The sequence below is a fragment of the Heptranchias perlo genome, chromosome 31 (genome assembly GCF_035084215.1).
Source record: "Heptranchias perlo isolate sHepPer1 chromosome 31, sHepPer1.hap1, whole genome shotgun sequence".
Lineage (NCBI taxonomy): Eukaryota > Metazoa > Chordata > Chondrichthyes > Hexanchiformes > Hexanchidae > Heptranchias > Heptranchias perlo.
Window position 1 is genome coordinate 28,107,848 of NC_090355.1, and position 17,601 is coordinate 28,125,448.

At 40.5% G+C, this 17,601-nt stretch overlaps 1 protein-coding gene across 13 annotated transcripts in view; it reads right to left on the reverse strand.

Annotated features, from left to right (window-relative positions):
- fnbp1b (formin binding protein 1b) overlaps positions 1-17,601 on the reverse strand; it is a 269,577-nt gene that overhangs the window by 108,011 nt on the left and 143,965 nt on the right. For all 13 annotated transcript variants that reach the window (XR_010958142.1, XM_067969826.1, XM_067969829.1 and 10 more), the window contains exons 5-6: positions 6,540-6,602; positions 5,470-5,574 (exon numbers count right to left, since the gene is read on the reverse strand). Coding sequence is in view for 12 of the 13 variants with exons in the window: in XM_067969826.1 (XP_067825927.1) it covers positions 5,470-5,574; positions 6,540-6,602 (168 nt within the window). In the remaining variant the exon portion in view is untranslated. The remainder of the gene's footprint in view (positions 1-5,469; positions 5,575-6,539; positions 6,603-17,601) is intronic.

The window sequence follows — 17,601 nt, forward strand, 5'->3', positions numbered from 1 at the left end:
GGATTTATAGGAGGGAATCTTGCCTAACAAATTTACTGGAGTTCTTCGAGGAAATTACAGACCTTGTTTATAATGACACTTTAGTGAAGGTGATACATATTCAGATTTCAGCAAGGCCTTTGATACCGTGATACACAAATGATTAGTCCACAAATTGGGATGACATGGAATAGAAGGCAAGCTTCTGAGGTAGACTCAAAACTGGCTAAACTAGAGAATGCAGAAGGTGGTTGTGAATGGAGCTGCATCAACATGGTGAGTGGTCACTAGTGGGGTGCCAAAGGAATCAGTGCTAGGGCCATTGCTATTTCAATTCTATATAAATGATTTGGAGCTGGGACAGAAACAAAGTTGTCTAAATTTGTAGAGGACAGCAAATTTAAGGAAGAGAGAGTTCGGACAAGAGGGAAGAGGCAAACCAAATACTAAGGGATTTCAATAGGTTGGGAATGTGAACTGACAAGTGACAAATTGCTTTTAATGTGAACAAATGTAAGGTAATAAGAGTAGGGAAAGGAAATCAACAGTGGGAATATAATCTAAATGGCTCTACACTATAGGACACAACACAGGAGAGGGATCTTGGGATATCAGCGCATAATTCAAACAAAAAACAGCCAACCGGAACTTGGGAACATATAGTCAGAGGGATAAATCGCAAATCTCAGGATATGATAATGAGCCTGTAAAAGGCACTGGTATATATACCTGGAGGACTGTTTACAAATCTGGTCACTGTACCGCAGCAAGGATAGCCAGGCACTGGACACAGTGCAGAAAAGGACAACCAAACTGATACCTAATTTAAGTATCAGAGCTTAGTGGAGAGGTTGATGATGCATGAAATTGTTTACTCTGAAGAGTTGGGAAGTATTATTTAAGATCTTTATAGATTAGATAAATGTAATCTCGATAAAATATTTGTGATTGGCACAAACACTAAAAACAGAGGAGTCAGGCTCAAACTTAAAAAAGGAATGATGCTCAATCGAGATTTAACTATTTTATGCAGAGGATGGCCAATATATGAAACAGACTGGCAGTGGAGGCGGATAGTGGTGAAGATTTTAAGGGAGAATTGGTTACATATGTGAAAGAATGGGTGAATAAGGGGTATTAGTTTTTGGGACTCAGCAGATGAATGCAGAGTTTTTGCCAGTCCTGTACCTCCCCATGCTGCTATGCAACGGAAAATCTCTCTACTTCTCAGAAATTAAAAAAAACTCTTCAGTCTTCAAGCAGCTAAGTGTCAAGCAATCATAACTCGTTCTCCAAGGACAGCTAGAGCACATGCACTGCCGTACTGAGTCATTGTACACAACTCTCTCTGTTTAAAATTATGGCACTGTCATAAGTGCTACAGGAATGTAAACACAAGATTAGCTTAGTACTCAGGCACATTGATTACCGTCATTCCCAGAACTTGAACAGTCTACTCCAAAACCACTAACAGCACCAGAATTCCCTATATTGAAACCATCAGTCAACCACAAGCATATTTACCAAAATGACACTGGCTGCAGTTTCGACCTTTGAGGGATTTCCCCTCCGAGTTTCAGACGTTAGGAGATGCATTAGTATGGGACTAAGTGTCCAACAACGCTTCTCCAACATCATCTGCAATCTATCCAGTTATAAACTTGTAGTGGGCAAATTGCCTGAATGATTCATCAACCCAAACTTCCTTTAATGCTTTTCTAGTCAACTCTCACTGACCCCAACATGGAGGATACCACACGCTTTGTCTTTTGTCACTATAATACAAAAATCCTGAAGTTATTTAGCCCTCACATGGACACACACTGCCACTTAACAGCTTGTATGAAATTTCTTCATCTTTTCAGTTCTCGCGTTTCACATCTTTTTTTATTATTCGCTCATGGGATGTGGGCGTCGCTAGCGAGGCCAGCATTTATTGCCTATCCCTAATTGCCCTTGAGAAGGTGGTGGTGAGCCGCCTTCTTGAACCGCTGCAGTCCGTGTGGTGAAGGTTCTCCCACAGTGCTGTTAGGAAGGGAGTTCCGGGATTTTGACCCAGCGACAATGAAGGAACGGCGATATATTTCTAAGTCGGGATGGTGTGTGACTTGGAGGGGAATGTGCAGGTGGTGTTCCCATGTGCCTGCTGCCCTTGTCCTTCTAGGTGGTAGAGGTCACGGGTTTGGAAGGTGCTGTCGAAGAAGCCTTAGCGAGTTGCTGCAGTACATCCTGTGGATGGTGCACACTGCAGCCACAGTGCGCTGGTGATGAAGGGAGTGAATATTTAGAGTGGTGGATGGGGTGCCAATCAAGCGGGCTGCTTTGTCCTGGATGATGTCGAGCTTCTTGAGTGTTGTTGGAGTTGCACTCATCCAGGCAAGCGGACAGTATTCCATCACACTCCTTGTAGATGGTGGAAAGGCTTTGGGGAGTCAGGAGGTGAGTGACTCGCCGCAGAATACCCAGCCTTTGACCTGCTCTTGTAGCCACAGTATTTATATGCCTGGTCCAGTTAAGTTTCTGGTCAATGGTGACCCCCAGGATGTTGATGGTGGGGGATTCGGCGATGGTAATGGCGTTGAATAACAAGGGGAGGTGGTTAGACTCTCTATTGTTGGAGATGGTCATTGCCTGGCACAAACGTTACTTGCCACTTACGAGCCCAAGCCTGGATGTTGTCCAGGTCTTGCTGCATGCGGGCTTGGACTGCTTCATCTATCCACATTTATCATCATCTGGTGGTGCCAACCTGCCTCTGACCAATTGAGTCAGTCTACTGACACTTCTGCCTACTAGCAATTTTTGGGAGGGCTCAAGTTCTCAACTGTTTTCACTTCTTATGTAATCCAAAGTTTCCAATCATTATCATTTGTGTTCCTGAGTTGTTGAGACACCTGATACTGCATCAAAGTAATAACTGGGACAAAAGGCGAGGCACCGTGGGATGAAGACTTTTTTGAGTGAGAAAAAAACTATTTAAATTAAAAGCCAAGGCACCAATCAAAATCGGAAGGAGAAGATACAGCTGAAAGATGTAGTAACAGAGCGCAAATCCATTTCCACTTCTGAATGGACATGGATTAACTTCTTGTCTCATATTTATATTAAATAGGTGGATGAAGGAAAAGGAATTGAAGGGATACGGGAACGGGTGGGCAAGTGTGAATAGAACTATTTACTCACAATGAGAGTAAATGCCAACATGGACTGGTTGGGCTGAATGACCTATTTCGGTGTTGTAACTTCTATGTAAATTGAATAAACATTGCAGGCACTGCAAAAATAGCCTCCAAATCACAATGTTTCTATCAGATAACTCTTGATCCTCATTTATTGTACAATGAACTGCTAAAATAGATAGAAACTACCTCACTATCAGCAGTAATTTGTTTCGATACTTTCACCAGTGACAAATGCCATGTACATTTTAAATACATTGGACGTCCTTTAACGAAAAGCAAACTGCAGCTGAATAAAACAGATGCAAGACTTTTGATGAGAGAAACTGAAGCAGGGAGAACAAAGGTGGCAATTTCATTCATCAGGTGAGAAGACAAAGATAGAAACAAGAGGGATACCCAAGAAAATATCCACAGGATGACATATTAGAAGAGAGAAAGGGAAAGGTGATTAAAGCCAAATACTAGGACATTAAAAATTATGAAATATTTTTGAAAAAAAGATGTGAGGGAATAATATTGAGACATTCAGTTTGTTGTTTGGGAGGGAAAGAGAGTGTGTCACTGCATGCAACATATGCAAAAACATTTTAGTGCACTTTTTATTAGTAACTTCATGCTTAAGATTTGCAAAACAACATATTTAAGTACAATTATAAATACAGGAGATAATCCAATAGTAATACACAGTAAAATAATGGCTCAAAATCTGCATGCAGAGTTGCAAATCAAACCATTTTGAAATAATATTCAAAGAATGAGGAATTTTCTTTCAGAAATTTGTCCTGGATAAAGCAGAAAGAATACATGATTGACTATAGATGTGATCCACCAGATCCATTGGATCAGACCACTCCTTCTCCAGTAACAATTAGCCTTCCAAATTCTAGGAGGTGAAAAGCAGACATGTAGGAACATAGGAACAGGAGTAGGTCATTCAGCCCCTCGTGCCTGCTCCGCCATTTGATAAGATCATGGCTGATCTGTGATCTAACTCCATGTACCTGCTTTTGGCCCATATCCCTTAATACCTTTGGTTGCCAAAAAGCTATCTATCTCACATTTAAATTTAGCAATTGAGCTAGTATCAATTGCCGTTTGCGGAAGAGAGTTCCAAACTTCTACAACCCTTTGCGTGTAGAAATGTTTTCTAATCTCTCTCCTGAAAGGTCTGGCTCTAATTTTTAGACTGTGCCCCCTACTCCTAAAATCCCCAACCAGCGGAAATAGTTTCTCTCTATCCACCCTATCTGTTCCCCTTAATATCTTATAAACTTTGATCAGATCACCCCTTAACCTTCGAAACTCTAGAGAATACAACCCCAATTTGTGTAATCTCTCCTCATAACTTAACCCTTGAAGTCCGAGTATCATTCTAGTAAACCTACGCTGCACTCCCTCCAAGGCCAATATGTTCTTCCGAAGGTGCGGTGCCCAGAACTGCTCACAGTACTCCAGGTGCGGTCTAACCAGGGTTTTGTATAGCTGCAGCATAACTTCTGCCCCCTTGTACTCCAGTCCTCTAGATAGCATTCCATTAGCCTTCTTGATTATTTTCTGCACCTGTTCATGACACTTCAATGATCTATGTACCTGAACCCTTAAGTCCCTTTGGACATCCACTGTTTTTAACTTTTTACCATTTAGAAAGTACATTGTACAACCATATCACTTTGGCCAAGTATGGAGACTCTTTGTTCTTGTCAGCCTGTAACTTTCTGGCCAATACTCACAGAATGTCTGCTTCACTGACTGACATCTTACAATGCAGCCAAATGAAATAAGCATTTGCAAATACGTAGTCCAAAGATCTATTAAGCAATTTTCAAGTGTTTTAAACCTGTAATTAGGGCAGTGTGCAGTTCTTTCTGTACAGAACAAAGACCAATTGCTTCCTTTGTACTGTGGCATGTTCTGTGCTATGTCTCTAATCCTGGACTGTTACCATATCTACTACTTAGCAATTCCTCCCTTATAATTTGATACCTTTAGACTGAATTTTATTCCAGTAAATTCTAGACTCTCGCAAAAGCCCAAATTTGCCTATATCCATTTCTATAGAAATGTGTTTTATTAAGAGAACAGTAATTAGGGTCTTTGTTCTTTAAGTATAAAGCTCAAGTGTTCATATACCTCAGTAATACCTGCGGCTGTGCCAATTTGTTCAACCAAAAAGATCAAATTAAGTACTCATTATTCACTTACTACTTATTCACGAACGTTTGTCTGTTAGAAACAATCTCTTAACTGCAAGATAAGTTACTGGTCGTATGACATCAACCTTGAACTGTTTATTAGCTACCCAACATACCTTCTCCACATCAGCCTTTGTTACATTCAAGTCAGCATCCATTTTCTCAAAATGTTGATCAGCTCGCCCTGCTTCTTTACAATCTCTCTCAAACCTCCTTTTGCTCTATTAGAGAACAGAACTTAGAATTAAAAGGAGTAATCCAAGTCAAATATAGCTCTGCCAGCTTTCAATAGATGTATACTTTTTAAACACTTGCTAACCATTGACAAATTGGAGAACAAAAGATTTTTCTGCTTTGCATATAACGCATTGTATTAACAGCTAAATTGGGAGAGGGGGGAAGGAATAATCAGTCATCTACATTGTGACCAACAGGTCTGTTAATTTTCTTCCCTCTCATCACCGGTTAACTGTATTTTCTTTTTCATTATTTCAGTCTGTGTTCTTCTCCTTTCTAATTGGTTATTTGCTATCTTTGTCATTCACCAATCTTTCTTTCCAATCACATTCCACCAAAAAAATCCACCCAATCATACTGTAGCAAAAAAAAAACCCTGTTCTGATATACAGCCTTCAGGATATTCCTCACTCAGCCCAGAGAGGGAAGCTGTTGTAATAGTGTTGCTTTAGGTTACCTCCTTTGTCATGACACTTCTCCCCCTACCCCCACTAAAAATTATGGGCAAAATTACATAATGGAGGATTCTCAGTTCCTGTATAAAATTCAATATATTAGACAGAAATTCCATTACAAAAATGAGGACGTTATACGGAAACTGACTTTTATGTAGGAACTGAAAGTCTGTAGCAAAATCATTTGCCCACAATGTTTAGCAGGAATAAAAAGACATTATGGCAACCCAGGCAGCCCAAATAAATGCTCTGAACTGAGGAATGAGAACCATCATATATAATGGTTAAATAATTAGTAAGATTTTAATGAAAGAGATGATCACTATCACTGAAGCTTCGATTCCTTTCAAAAGCAATTAAGATTTAAATCTAACTACCAAGATACTGGCTTAACATAAATGAACAAGTTAATCCCCAATAACAATCAGGAGAGTTATACTGCTTAGTCATCAGACAGCCGTATACACTAAATGCAAAATGTGGATCAGACTTACCGCCTCAAGTTGTTTCCAACAACTTTCTATATGTTGCTGTGCCCTTCGGCCTTCTTGGAAATGCTGAAAGAGAAAACACCAAACATTAATGTTTCTCCGAAAAAAATGTTCTGGGTCCAAGCTAGCAGTGGCACAAGATCAATGGGCAAATGCTCTCTTTCAGCTGTGTGTGTGATTCTAAGTCACATCCTCCTTTCAGGAGAAGATCAAATGTGAAAGATCATTTTAAAAATATTTTTAAATAATGGCAACAATTCCATAGCATAGATACTTTCAATAGATATTTCTTTTTCATTTTTGAACAACATACATTTTCTGATGTTCTAAAAGTGTTGATGGGATTAAAGCTTGTTTTTTTATTACTAATGAATCTTCTTTCACTTCTCAGTTTTCACATGAAAAATATCTGTAAACCTCCAATGATTGTAGCATACAAGTCTGAAATATATTCTATTGTAAAAGAGTAGGTGAGTTCTTGATCTCAACGAGCCTGTCATGAAGATGCATTAAGCAGAGGAGTAGCAATTCTCCTACAAGAAAAATTAAATCAAGGGGAATGTCAACTAGCATACACATTTAGATGGCTTTTTACAGAGCAACACTCTGAAGTCTGGAAGCAGGTAACTGGCCCACCTCTCCTGGCTAGAGGAATCTCAGAAAGAAAGCAAATTTCTCAACAACTCCAGATACAATTTCAGCATGGTCAAGGCAAAAAAGGTCAGACACTTGCAAACAACCTCAAAGATTTATTTAATGCCATGCAGTGGTACTTTACATCATTGAAAACTGGAGCACTTCTAGGCCAGAATGGTTGAAAATGCACTGCAGTAAAAAATGCCCAAATTGTTTGACTTCAGATATTCATCCAATAACACCTGAGCATAATATAACTTTGCAAAATGAAAGTTAAAAGAAAAACATTCAAATATTTGTGAACATGTGACAAGTCTACTCATGTCCAAGCTGTACACTTCTCTACTTCTGACACCCTTACGGACTATTGTTTATAAATCAAGCATTTTAGAAGGAATATTTACTGTTCTAAGAACTGAAGGCTGGGAATTGAATTGAAGTGTAATTTGTCTCTATGGGAGGAGGAAAGTCATATATTTTACAATTACTCAGGGTATTCCTCGTGAACCCTTAAACAATGCCGACCTGAACATCTTACATCAAAAATATCAAATTTAATAGCCACCCTCTTCTACGGGACCCTGTGTGGCCACCATGGCCCATATCTTTTGGGCTTGTATCGGACACAGGGGCCTCAGTATTAAACCCTGCATGACGGGTGGGAGGGGGTTGGGTTACAAAGTGAAATGCGCGGAACGGAACCCCAACTCATTGTGCAATCCCTCATTTTTACGGTAGCGGATATCGGGGCGTCAGAGTGTCCCGCCGTGGAGAAGCAGGGTGTTTATTAACATATTTAAATCGGGCTCCTACAGTGCAATTGGGAGCCCGATTTGAAGTCAACTCATGCTGCACGGGTTTCCCAGGGGTCGGGAAACTCGGCAGTGAAACGAAGGCGGGAGCTGCCGACTACCGAAGGTAAGCACTCCTTCTGAAACCAGGAGGCTCCCCCGGGCCCCTCAAGGAAGCCTTCGGCTTTCTCCACCCCAGCCCCGAACACCAGCCTCTCCCCAGCCCTCCTGATTACAGGCCTCTTGCCACCCCTCACAGGCCTCTCCCCAACCCCCATCCCCCAATTACCGGCTGCCACGCTGGAGACGATGCTACAAGATGTTAATGAGGTCTTGCTGTTAAGATCGGCAGGATTTCCGTATCCCTGGCGTTGCCGGGTTCTTCAGCCTTTTTCGGCTTCACCCGCACCCTCCCCATGAATATCGGGGCCAAAGATTCGGCAACTGATTTACCATTAACAGATCAACAAGGTGGCAAGATTGGCAACTACACTAAATGTAGGACTGATTTTGGTTTTACCATCTTGTAGCATACAGTTTCTTTCTGGAGAAGTACAGCACCTGGATTCATGTGCTTTGAAAGATAGCCTAGTCAGAAATGATTATTTAGCCCCTCAATCTGGTTCATAATAGGTTTACCAGTCCTATGACTACTGCCTACTTTTAGGTCACCAGCAGAGCTGGTAGGCATCTAGTTCACATGCATATCGGGGAGAGGAATATTACCCCCTTGGCTTTTGTTTTCTTTAAGTGAGTTGTGGCTAGGTTTCTATGCTGAAAATTTGGTTTTGATATTGCTGTTATTTTTGGGCCAGACCACACCATTTTGAGACAGCAGGATTCACATCACTTTCATTACAACATCCTACATTGCAACAGTGACTACACTGGTATGAGGAAACATTCTTTTACGCAGCGAGTTGTAATTATCTAGAATGTACTGCCTGCAAGGTAGGGTGCAAGCAGATTCAATAGTAACTTTCAAAAGGGAATTAGACAATACTTGAAGGGAAAAAATTTACAGGGCTATGGAGAAAGAGTAGGGGAATGGTACTAATTGGATAGCTCTTTCAAAGAGCCGGCACGGGCACGATGGGCCAAACGGCCTCCTCCTGTGCTGGACCTACTATGATACTTCAAAAAGTACTTCATTGACTGTAAAGCGATTTGGGATGATTTGAGACTGTGACAGGCACTATATAAATGCAAGTCTTTCTTCTTTATTACTGTCTGCTACACATAACTTGTACTTCGTGAATTGTTACTGTTCATTGTCTTAAATATTTGAAAGTGAAAATTTTAAAACAGTCTTCTTGAAGTGATGCTGGATGTGTAATAACAGTGTAAGAGTAGTACGGTCAGCCTTTATTTTTAAATGTTTGAATCTTAAAAGTTACTGATGGTAAGATTAGAACTTGCCGCAGACATGACAATTGAACATTGACGAACAATGTGATAAATAGCCAAGCCTTTAAATATAGCCCATCATATAATTGTTGTAGGGCTATTTTGTGGTAAAGCTACTGGGTCTCATCTCCTGACTCTAACGCAAGGTCATGGAACATCACTCCAGTGTGAACTTCCATTATAATGTGCAGCATCCTTTGCTCACTGCACAAATTGTTCTTTTGCAATTTTGTCCCTTCTTTAAACGTTGCCAGTTTTCCCCGTCTGATGGTTGCTGGCGTATAACGCATGGGTGGCAGCAGCTCTCCGGCATCTTTCCAAATGGCTATTCTTTATCTGTGAGCCAAGACAGCACATGTCTATTTGATGGTACTATAGGGCAGCAAAACCAAATCTAATCTTGTCTCCACCAGACATGCACACTTTCCAGCTATGGTCAGTGAATAGCGATCAGGAATGGGATTTCCAGCTGATTTCTTCCCCCCTTAGACCAGGGGTGTTTTGTGGCACCCCAATTGACTATGGCCAACTAACTTGGCATAGACTGGGAACTTCTGGTCCCCATGGCTTATTGCAATTGTACTTTTTAATTCCTGTAGTCTTAACATTAATTACTACATTTTACATGCATAATCCCATAACATCTAGACATGGAGCTATACTTGCTTTTGAGACATGAACATTTGTGTTTATTTCATTACAATGCTTCTACTTCACTTGCTGTATCACTTCCTAATATTGTTTCAATTATATATGCATATCTATGACATATGTCAAAAGGTTATCTTCAGAAATTATCCACGATAATAGAAAGAACTAGTATTTAGATAGCGCCTTTCACGATCTCAGAATGTCCTTAAGCGCTTTACAGCAATATGTGCACAGCAAGGTCCCACAAACAGCAATGAGATGAATGACCTGATAATCTGTTTTAGTGATGTTGGATGAGGGATAAATGTTGGCCAGGACAGACGGAGATTTCCCCTGCTTTTCATCAAAAAATGACGCGAGGTCTTTTATGTCTACCCGAGAGAGCAGACATCTTTCACATCTCATCAGAAAGACCACACTTCTGAAAGTGCAGCACTTCCTCAGTACTGTACTAAAGTGTCAGCCTAGATTATGTGCTGACGTCTCTGGAGTGCAGCTTTTACATGTTACAATAATTAATACTATAATTCACAGTAATACGAAGTGTCGACTTGATATCTAATCTGTGTTGAAAGTATGTATAGTTCTATAATCCAGATGACATACTCAGTCCTCAAAGGGTTAAGGGAGTTATGAGCTGAGATTCCAAGTGGCTAATTTGGCAGTAATATTCCATTACAAGTTATGTCATTAGAAACTAAATCATAAAAACAATCTTGAAAGTTCTTGGCAGTGAAAAAGCTAGCTATTGAATTTTAAAAAAAAACTTATCAGGTTCTAGTAAATTTGCCAGTTTTTATCCACCAATTTTCTGTGCCCCACAGCTGAAGCAGTTCACCTATTGTTGGGCTACTTTTCCACAGATGCCAGTTCTTTTCTGGTACTATTCTTATGTGGCCATTATGTGTGTGGGGAGCTTGAACAGTAGCTGTTGGCAAATAATTTGACTGCAGGAAGTATCACAGCCAAGACTGATCCTGTCCTTAATTAGACATCCAGACACACATTTCCAGCAGGGGTTCGCTGGCTGATTTTGTTTTTCCCTAATCCAAGGGTGTGCTGAGGCCAATTGTAGTGATCCTGTTGCCATCCCAGCTAAGATTGATAACTCAACACAGAACAGGGATTGTTGCAAAGCTTAGCTGCTCACTGAACCACCAAGAGAAGTAGGCAATTTTTTTATTATGTGAATATTAATCAATAAAGATATCATAGTCGGTGCAGCACAGGAGATGGCCATTCGGTCAACTGTGCCTGTGCTGGCTCTGTGAAAGAGTTATCCAATTAGTCCCACTCCCCTGCTCTTTCCCCATAGCCCTGTAATTTTTTTCCCTTCAAGAATTTATTTAATTCCCTTCATCATCTACAGAATGGCCAACACGTACAAAAACAAAACTTGATTTGTTATTTATAAGAGCTTAAACGTGCAAGGATTTGATAATAGTTTGGAGTTGAATTGTCTCGCTGAGTCGTTTTATTTTGTTTGTTTCGCATTTGGCTTCAGGTTTTGATAAACTGGTCGCTTAAGTTAAAATTGAATATCACTTCATGGCATTTTATCAGATTTTATTTTTGTGTCCTTATACACATCTTTAACTTCTGTAAAGATAAAGAGTCTAAGAAAAAGAAAGGCATAGGTTTTTTGGTTTGTTTAATTTTGGCGTTTGATTATAGTGAGAAATGGTAACAACTGTGTCCAAACAAACCACAGGAGATCCTGTTCAATAAAACACCTTATTTATACTGAGACCTGCTGCTAAAATGCAAGATCTAAGCATTCAGAGAAACCACCTCCTTCTGACAAAGCCATCTTATTATTAGCCTAGTGCAGAGAAAACAAAAATGATTTCCCTCTTTTTTGATGAAAACACAAAATGCTAAAAATGCATAGCTGGTCAGTCAACATTTGAAAGAGAATGGTAGATTAACATTTTGGTCAGAGGTTTTGATATTGTTGTGCATTTTCAACTTTTTCTGTTTTATATTTCAGAATTTCAGCAGGTTTTAACAACTTCTGTCAAACTTGCCTTCTCTTCTGCCCATATTAATTGAGGGTTACAATATTTTTAAACTGCAGATGCACCAGTTGTATGCAAATGAAAGTTCTTTCTGCACACATACCCTGTGTATTGACACACGCGCAGATTTTTTAAAAAACTCTAATGTTTGTTTTATATGGTCAGAAGAAAAAGCTTGTTTAAGATTGAAGGGATTCGCAAAATTTCACATGTTCCTCCCCCCCAAGATTTATTGGAGTTATTAAAAAAATAACCCTGGTGTGACTGTGTTCTAAACAAGCCAGGGCCTCTCAAAATGGCTGCAGTCAGACACATGGCCAAAGGCCTGCAGCATTTGAAACTGGACACCTTTCCACAAGGGCAGACAGGGATTTTTTTTTGAACAATGCAGGGAGACAAGCAGTTGCATTCACACCCTGAGGCAAGCTATCAGAAGTAATCCCACCTAAGGTGAACCATCAAGGAACATTCAGGAACAATGGAAAGCAGTTATGGAACTCATCAGTACAGATACCGGCGATTATGTAAATGGGCCAGAGATTGGGGTCCTTTGTTTTACGTTTTCGTGCTCAAATCGAACAATGGAGCAAGCTGATGAGGCACGAAAAAAAAAACCTGATACCAGGAGGATATAACTGGGGCTTCCCAGAATCTCTCTCTCTCTTCTCTTCGCCTCTTGGCCCGGTGTCCTGTCTGCCTGCTAGCAACTAAGAAGGAAGGCCATCCAGTAAACCTCGCAACCACATGTTGATGGCAGCAGCAGGGCACAGGGGCCAGGCCTTTTTCATCTGTTTCACCGGTGAGCATTAATTTTCTGGCCGCCACAAGACAACCTCGCTAGGTGTCAGGGTGGGAGTTAAAGGGGTATTGCTAAAATTGTGATTTTAGAATTTTCCCTCGATGTGTCCGTTTCTTCCACCCCGTTAAGTGTAAGACTGTATTGCATCCATAGCGATTTCTTTTATCTTCTGTATAATACTGTTTACCTTGTAGTTTTAGTTTTCTTATTAATAAACATTGGTTTTCCTTGTACCAATCCACTGGTCTGTTCGTCTGACCTTGTTACCGCCCGATAAGTCCTCAGCTCAGAATCAGGAAGGGGAAAGCGATTCGCAACCGCACAGCGGGCAGGGCAGCTCAGGAAAAACATAACTGGCTGACCTATAATAAGCCCGAGAAACAGTAAAAACCCCTTACAAGATTCAAGGTTAGAAACAGATACAATCACAAAGTAGGAGTTGAGCGATTGTTGATTGGTAGCTCGATATGAGCCTTGATGCTGAATTTTGGGGAGTATTCAACTGTGGGGAGTATCATAGCTAAGCCCAATCCTCTCCTCACCCACTGCTCACAGACACACACACATTTCCACCATGGGTTGCTGGAGAGTGATCAGAAGCAGTAACCTAGGCTATTTCTCCCCTCACTATCCCAGGGGTGTCGAAGTAAATGATAGTGCCACTACTGAGATCAGTTTAGTGTAGAGTGGGGATCAAACCTGGAACCTTTCTTGTCTGTAAGGCTCAGCTACTCCAATGGACAAATTCACAAGCACTGTGGGAATCCATGGTGAGTGTACTTTATTCCAAAAAGCCTGTATCTAAAACAATCATAGCTACAAACACTAAACTATCCCAATTTTTTTGTTGACTTAAATACTTTTTGAAATTATAAAATAAGGTACAAATGGCCACGGAATTTTGAGAGTGGGTGATAGTAACCTAGCCGTCCATAGTTTGCCGGAGGAAATTGCATAAATTAAAAATGGCCAATGGTAAGATAAATCATGCAATTTATGTTTAGAATTAAGGAGCCACATCTCCCTTATCGATGATGCAATTATTTATCATGAGATGGAAAATTCTACATCATCAGTTTCTCCAGTTATGCGGTGCATAACAAGCAGCACATTGCACTTGCAGTGCTGGGCTCTGCGGGAAATCATACATGGTTGCAGGCCTAGCTGAATGATCTATTAAAAGGAGTAGCTCCCTTGATAAGCCCCACAATGGCCGTACCATTTTAAAAATACAGCTCTATTGACTTTTCACTCCAAATTGTCTTGACGTCAGTATGAATAATCAGCTCTGGAGGACACACCCTCCTGCTACTGAAGCTGCTTTTATAATCAGATATGGTTGTGTAGTATTTATAGTACTAGATGTGCAACTTATAGATCATGAGTTCAAGTCCCACCATGGCAAGCTGTGAAAATGATTTCAATAGCTAGCAACAGAAAAGTGATCATGAAACCTGCTGGACTGTCGTAAAAACTCCACTGGTTCACTAATATCTTTCAGGAAGGGGGCTTCCAACTCCTACCTGGTTTGGCCTATGTGAAACTAATTCTAACCTGATTATAACTCAGTGAATCTGAGTGAACCAAACAATGATACTGTCTCCTGTTACACAATGCAAAAGTAAACTTGCTGGGATTCACCAAGGCTGATAATTAGGAAGGCCTGATTAAAAAGACTTTAGAATACAATCTTGTGTCAATTTTCCAGCTTAATTGTGCATTTAAATTATAGGTAATCTTCCTCAATTGCACAAAAACCAAATGGCACAGAAGGGGCTGGCTACTCTTTAAATTAGCATAGTGCAACACTTTGACTGTATCAAGCAGACATTTATAGGTTTTAATTCATAATCCAACATAATCGGTGACTGCGATTCTTCTTAGAATCTCCCTCATATGTATAACATACTTGGAGAAATTCACTGTGCTTAGGCCACTTTTATGTGTTTACTGCAAACAGAATCTACACTTAACCATGTTTGGAATGTAGCCCTTGTAACCCTTTAAAGAGTCAAGACTGGTTACAGGGAAAGAGGGTCTCCTGTAGATTCTGTGGCGAGCAACTGTTTACTTTGTCCTGAAGTCAATCAATGTAGACTTTTCTTAAAACTCACCTCGTTGACAAAGCTTTTGGTCACCACTCCTAATATTTCCTTTGTTGGATCAATATTTATTTTTTCCGTGTGCCTCTGTGAAGTGTCTTGGGGCGTTTTTTCTATGTTGAAGGTGCTATATAAACGCAAGTTATTGTTGGAAAAGTACTTAGAATCAGGCATGAATTGATTTGAATCTACTATCTATTATAAAGTTGTACTTCAGCTGATAGAGGTGGCACATAGGTGCTGAAGCAACACCTTACATATAAACTGTGTTACAGACTCTGGTCCAGATTGTCCCCTGGGCAATGCTACATTACCAGATATTATGCAAATAAAGTCACACTCTGGTTCATAGAGTGCAAGGGCTCAATTTCAGGAGTGGTCTTTGATGTTGAGCACAAGAGAAAAGCTTAAAATCACAAGTGTCAAAAATATATACATGTTAATTTCCCTTTTCTCCAGAACCTCTCCAAATAACTCTTGATCTCTATTTTGTGTAACTTGCAGAGTGTACATCAGCCTGAATGTAAGCTTTTAAGATCTCTGCAGATGGAAATAGTGTGAGCTGAGGTAAACAAATGGTTAATGGACTATCTCAACACACAGAATCACTATTTCTCTCGGTCTTTCTTTTAACCTCATCGAATATCAGCTCCCTTTACTCTCCTGTCCATAGCTATACAAATTGTAAGAATTTTACAGGTGCTACAATACTATTGTTCTTTTTTTCAGTATGGATGAAGTTGTAACATAGAAGTTAATATAAAGCAAATTAATCGCATCATGTTGGTTCTCCCTCCATGTGATATAACAGAATGCGTGTTATTCCCACCATAGCAGTTCTGTGATCAGTTTTCTCAACCATGGGTTCCTATATCATGAGTTCCTTCCTGAGACACGAACTTCCTGAGTAAACATTTTCTGTTTCCTTCCTACAAATGGATGCTGCCTGGACTGTTAACCCCTAAACCAGTATTTGACACTTAACTGTTGCACCATTTTCTGTGTCAGAGACTTTAAGAATTTGAAATTTTAACTATCATTAGATGATTGTTTTGTTATTTTGCTGGTTTCAAAAGAAGCTCTCCAACTATCAAATTTATCTAATTTTAACAACATGCTGATACCAGTTCAGTACATTCACCAGACACATTTACGTGCTGTCCGATTATTACGTTTCCATTTGCCACTGTTCTCCATCAGACAGTGGGACAGAAGTGAATGTGGTGACAGCTCAAGACCCACAAAAGTTCAGTCTCCATTACTGCCTGAACAAGATTACTAATTGCTTTTGTATATCTTCATGCAACCAACAGTTTGAGAATGGCATGTGCGCTGTCAGTTGCACTTTTATAATGTAAAAGGACCTTGTTAGTCTGTGAATATGAGATTTTATTTTCTTCAGATCCCTGTTTTTGCTACAAGTCAGTGAAAACTAGAGTAAAATGCAAGCATCTTTCAATTTCTTTGCTCTTCACTGACTGCTTTTAGAATAGAATTAACCAACACAAGAGCTTAAAATCAGTCACCACTATCATTTATGCTTCTATCGGGTGAACAAAAATATGGAAAAGAAAATGGTGAGTAAAGGGGAAGGAATTAGGCAGCATAGTATTTTCTTGGCAACAAAGTGCTATTCATTTCCTTTACATTACTTCTTTGCTCCTGTTCCATTCTTAACTTATGATGGCTGCAACTACAAAAAGCTATATGTCAGCATACGAACATACGAATTAGGAGTAGTCCATTCGGCCCCTCAAGCTTGCTCTGCCATTTGATAAGATCATGGCTGATGTGATTGTGACCTCAACCCTACTTTCCCATCTACCCACTATAACCTTTGACTCCCTTGTTAATCAGGAATCTATCTAACTCAGCCTTAAAAATATTCAATGACCCTGCCTCCACCGTTCTCTGGGGAAGGGAGTTCCACAGACTCACGACCCTCAGAGAAAAAAAATTCTCCTCATCTCCCTCTTAAATGAGGGAGCCCTTATTTTTAAACTGGCCCCAAGTTCTAGTCTCTCCCACAAGGGAAAACATCCTCTCAGCATCTACCCCTTCTGGTCCCTTCAGGATCTTATATATTTTAGTAAGATCACCTCTCAACCTTAACAATTCAAGCATATACAGAGGCCCAACTTGTCCAACCTTTCCTCAATCAGTCGAGTGAACCTTCTCTGAACCACCTCCAAAGAAATTATGTCCTTTCTTAAATGAGACCAAAACTGCACACATTATTCTAGATGTGGGGCTCTATTTTAGCACCCGCGATCGGGTGCGTTCCTGGCAGGGGGGGGGGGGGGGCTACGAAAATCGGGGATTCCTGGGGCAGGTCGGGAGCCCGGCTCCAACCCGCTCACTTCCGGGTTTCCCACTGGCGCGCTGACATGCGTGCGCAGCCTCAGCATGTGGGACTCCCGCCAGCAATTAAAGCCGGCGGGGTGCCACTAAAGGTATTTATTTTGGTATTTCAGGTCGTTTACAAACCTGATTAATGAGATATTTTAGGAGGGTTGGGATTTTACAAATAACTGGGACTGTTTCCCGTACTGGGGGAAACACTCCCAGTTCAAATGGACGTGTTGCAGCCATCAGCCTGTAGCAGCTGCAAAGTTCCATTTGACAGGTGGGGAGGGAGACCCTCACTCATTGCAGGAGGCC